At 39.5% G+C, this 4,313-nt stretch overlaps 1 protein-coding gene across 1 annotated transcript; it reads right to left on the bottom strand.

Moving 5' to 3' along the window:
* Positions 1-332: 332 nt before the first annotated feature.
* On the bottom strand, positions 333-681 carry LOC129642294 (histone H4-like). Its single transcript, XM_055566830.1, has one exon. It carries the CDS (start codon positions 644-646, stop codon positions 335-337), a length of 312 nt encoding a protein of 103 aa, XP_055422805.1. The 5' UTR covers positions 647-681; the 3' UTR covers positions 333-334.
* Between the last annotated feature and the right edge of the window lie 3,632 nt (positions 682-4,313).

The following is a 4,313-nucleotide window of genomic DNA, read 5'->3' as shown; positions in this document are numbered from 1 at the left end:
CCATTATCCTATAATATGTTTTAAGGGAGTATAATCTGTTAAAATACTGAATCACTATGCTATATCAGTTCAGTTCAGTTACTCAGTCATGTCCGACTCTTTGTGACCCCATGGACTGCAGCACACCAGGCCTCCCTGTCCATCACTAACTCCTGGAGTTTACTCAAACTCATGTCCATTGAGTCAGTGATGCCATCCAACCATCTCATCCTCTGTCATCCCCTTCTCCTCCCACCTTCAATCTTTCCCAGCATCAGGTCTTTTCAAATGAGTCAGTTCTTTGCATCAGGTGTGCTAACACAACTGTGCTACAAGACCCTTACAAAGCTCAAACTTAACCACCAAATCCATAGAGAGTGCGGCCCTGAGGCTTGAGCGCGTAGACCACATCCATGGCGGTGACAGTCTTGCGCTTGGCGTGCTCGGTGTAGGTGACCGCGTCCCGGATCACGTTCTCCAGAAACACCTTCAGCACCCCACGGGTCTCCTCATAGATAAGACCGGAGATCCGCTTCACTCCTCCACGGCGGGCCAGGCGACGGATAGCCGGCTTTGTGATGCCCTGGATGTTGTCGCGCAAAACCTTACGGTGACGCTTAGCGCCCCCCTTTCCAAGGCCTTTTCCGCCCTTGCCGCGACCAGACATATTACCTAAATGCTGAATACTAATGCCGAATGGCCCAAGTATTGTAGTTTCAGCTTCAGCATCAGTCCTTCCAATGAATATTCAGGGCTGATTTTCTTTAGTATGGACTGATTGGATCTCCTTGCTATATACCTGAAACTAATATAATACTAATCAACTGTAGTTCAATTCATTTATTCATGAAGTGAAAGTGTTGGTCACTCAGTCATGTCTGACTCTTTGTGACCCATATATATATACAAAAAGTTTGACTCCAAAAAAAAAAAAAAAAAAAGTGATGCCAAATAGTCATAGATGGAGAAGGAAATGGCAACCCACTCGAGTATTCCTACCTGGAGAATTCTGTGAACCTAGGAGCCTGGCAGGCTAGAGTCCGCAGGGTCACAGAGAGTTGGACACACCTGAGAAACTAACTTTCTTTCTTAAATAGTCGTAGTGGGCAACAGAGGGTGATGCTACAAGCCTGACCTTGTAGAGCTGGTGGATGTGCTGAGATATGAGGGAAAGTAGGAAGTTCTGCAGGCTTCCAGAACTTTACAGGCATCATACTGCCAGGACACTTACTGTTAGATTAGGAGATTAAAAGAATAGCTTATTGCTCTTTGAAATTACAAAGAAAAATTGTATAAATTTGCATCCATATAGTTCTGTGAGAAGAGCTATCTACATACAAATATGCATATATAAAACTATTTAAAACTTGCTTTTAAGAAATTTAAAGATACAAAATATTTTCAGGACAATGCTTAGTTTAATATTTAGGTCAATATGCTGTCAGCCACTGTGAAAAATTGTCTCCTTGCCAAGGAGATAGTTTTACTAAAAGTTCTATTTTTAAACTAACTTTTTTTAAAGCAGCTTCTATTCATGGGGACAGATTTTCATATAATCTGATATGGTGGTAAATTAAAAGTATGCACACAGGGTAAGGTGGCACTCTTATCTTTAACTGTGAAAATAATTAAAAAATTCAAGTTGATTACAATATTATTAATTATGTGGTGCTTAAAGCTTTGCATAACATGTTATATTAATATTCTTGAAGCATTTATCTAGGTCTAGCAGACATAACTTTTTAATATTTATTTTCTGTTTAGAGCACTGGGTGACACAAAATTAAAATAGTTTTTTAATGTCATATACTAAGTTACTAGGAGTCCTAAACTTAGTACTTCTACATCTTAGTTTTCTACCAAGTTTTAGTAGGTTACATGATTTTATTTAGGTGTAACTTGTCCCTCATTTTCTCAAAATGCACATATTCAGGTAATAAGTTAAACAGATAAAATTTACATTCATGGTAGTTTTCCCTACAATCTTCTTGCTCATGAAATTTATAAATGACATTTGAATGGTTTCTGTCTCTTAACTGGTGTTTTGAAAGGATGATTGCCCATAGTGTGTGATTTCAGTGGTCTGATGAGGTTCTTCAGTTGAATTGAAACCCCATCATTTATCATTAGGGTTATTTCTATGGGCTTCCCTGATAGCTCATTTGGTAAAGAATCCATCTGCAATGCAGGAGACCTTGGTTTAATTCCTGGGTCAGGAAGATTCCCTGGGGAAGGGATAGGCTACCCACTCCAGTATTCTTGGGCTTCCCTTGAGCCTCAGCTGGTAAAGAATCCACCTGCAATGCGGGAGACCTGGGTTTGATCCTTGGGTTGGGAAGATCCCCTGGAGAAGGGAAAGACTATCCACTCCAGGATTCTGGCCTCAAGAATGGGGTCACAAAGAGTTGGACACAACTGAGCAACCTTCACTTTCACTATTTCTTTGGAGCTTAGTGGATAATCTTTCAGTGATACCTCCTATATAAATACTATTTATATGGATTTGTATAAATTTAAATTATAAATTACTCCATTTATTTCAGTTATGGATTTATTTGAAGTTAATCTAGAGATAGACATGAGAGGAATGGTTCTTGGAGACTACTAACTAGGAAGGGTCATGAGGGAGTTTTCTGAGAACCCAGGGAAGGTGATGTGAAGACTGAGGCAGAGATTGGAGTGATGTGGCCATGAGCCGAGAAAAATCAGGGTTGCCAAAATACATCAAAAATGGTAATAATCAAGGAAGGACTCTCTGTTAGATTGCCCAGAGGGAATGTAACCCTGTCACCACAGATTTTAGACTTTGACTTCAAGAACTGCTGCTGCTGCTGCTGCTGCTAAGTCACTTCAGTCGTGCCCGACTCTGTGCGACCCCATAGACGGCAGCCCACCAGGCTCCCCCCTCCCTGGGATTCTCCAGGCAAGAACACTGGAGTGTGTTGCAATTTCCTTCTCCAGTGCATGAAAGTGAAAAGTGAAAGTGAAGTCACCCAGTCGTGACCGACTCTTAGTGACCCCATGGCCTGCAGCCTACCAGGCTCCTCCGTCCATGGGATTTTCCAGGCAAGAGTACTGGAATGGGGTGCCATTGCCTTCTCCTACAAGGGAAAAAAAAAAAGTTCTGTTGTTTTGAGCCACCCAGTTTGTGGTAGTTCCTTAAAGCAACCACAGAAAATTGATATACCCAGCCAGACCTTTGGACCCTATTCTTGCCTTCCTGACATTCTTGATCTTGTATTCTCTGATGATCTATCACAGTTAGCAGAGGTAGCCCTACTGTCTCTGTCTCACAATCACAGGGGTTCCAGTAAGTACCATCACACACATTTTTTTATCTTGGGTATGCAGTAATTACATTGATCTAAATAGTAAAATCATGATCATTGAAACATGAGTAATGTTTAAAACATAAGTCCAGCAGGGAGAAAGAGACACTGAAAGGGGGAGTGAAGGGGAAAAGCAGGGAGAGATCAAAAAAGACAGTGAGGGGGAAGAGGGGGTTTAAAAAAAAGACACTGAAGTAGGCTACCAGGTGTGTCATCTGGTTAAAAAGGAGAGAGAAAATGGTTGAAATTTAGTGCAAAGCATGGGTAAAGAACATGGAATTGGCGATACCTCAGTTTGTCTCATCTCTTGATTTTAAGAGTTGTAATAATTTGGCCACTTTGCTACTAAGTCATTTAGTGGTAAAGTTTCCTCAACTGTTAAACTAAAATAATGATTGGCACCCATCCTGTTTTTAGTATTCGAGAACATGAATAATCAAAATAAAATAGTGAAGGTCCTTTTATACAGGTTAGAGTTTAAAATTTTTTAGCTCTTTCTTTTTATTATTATATCATATATTACTTGAGTGAAGTCAGTTTCTTCAGGTTCTGTCCAGAAATCTTCTCACAGATGAATGCTGAGGGAGTAGAATTTTGTGTAATAATGTTCTTGTCTAGCATGCTCACAGAAATTTACTCATAAGCATTGGCTGAAAACAGGCCCATCCTTATTAATAAAACTTTCCAAAATAGTTGTTTATTTTAAGATATTATAATATGAATTAAATTAGAGATCTGAATTTGAACACAGGTATATCATGTAAAATGTAAAGGCAAATACTCTTTTCTAATTACTAAATGGAAACTTTGTAATTTGAGAGAGGTTATTAAATGCTAACAGAGCTTATGAAGGACTGTGTAATTCAAGGCTGCTATTTTCTAAAGTCTGAATCTCATTCATTTCCTTTGGTCATTTTTACCCTTCTGAAGAAAATTCTTCACCTGTAATTTTATTTTCACAGCTTTTATCAGTCATGTTTTGATATGCTAAGGAAGCTACACTGT

Source organism: Bubalus kerabau, chromosome 1, assembly GCF_029407905.1.
Source record: "Bubalus kerabau isolate K-KA32 ecotype Philippines breed swamp buffalo chromosome 1, PCC_UOA_SB_1v2, whole genome shotgun sequence".
In the NCBI taxonomy this organism is placed as follows: Eukaryota; Metazoa; Chordata; class Mammalia; order Artiodactyla; family Bovidae; genus Bubalus; species Bubalus kerabau.
Note: the sequence above shows the minus strand (reverse complement) of the source record. Positions and strands in the feature narration are given on the sequence as shown.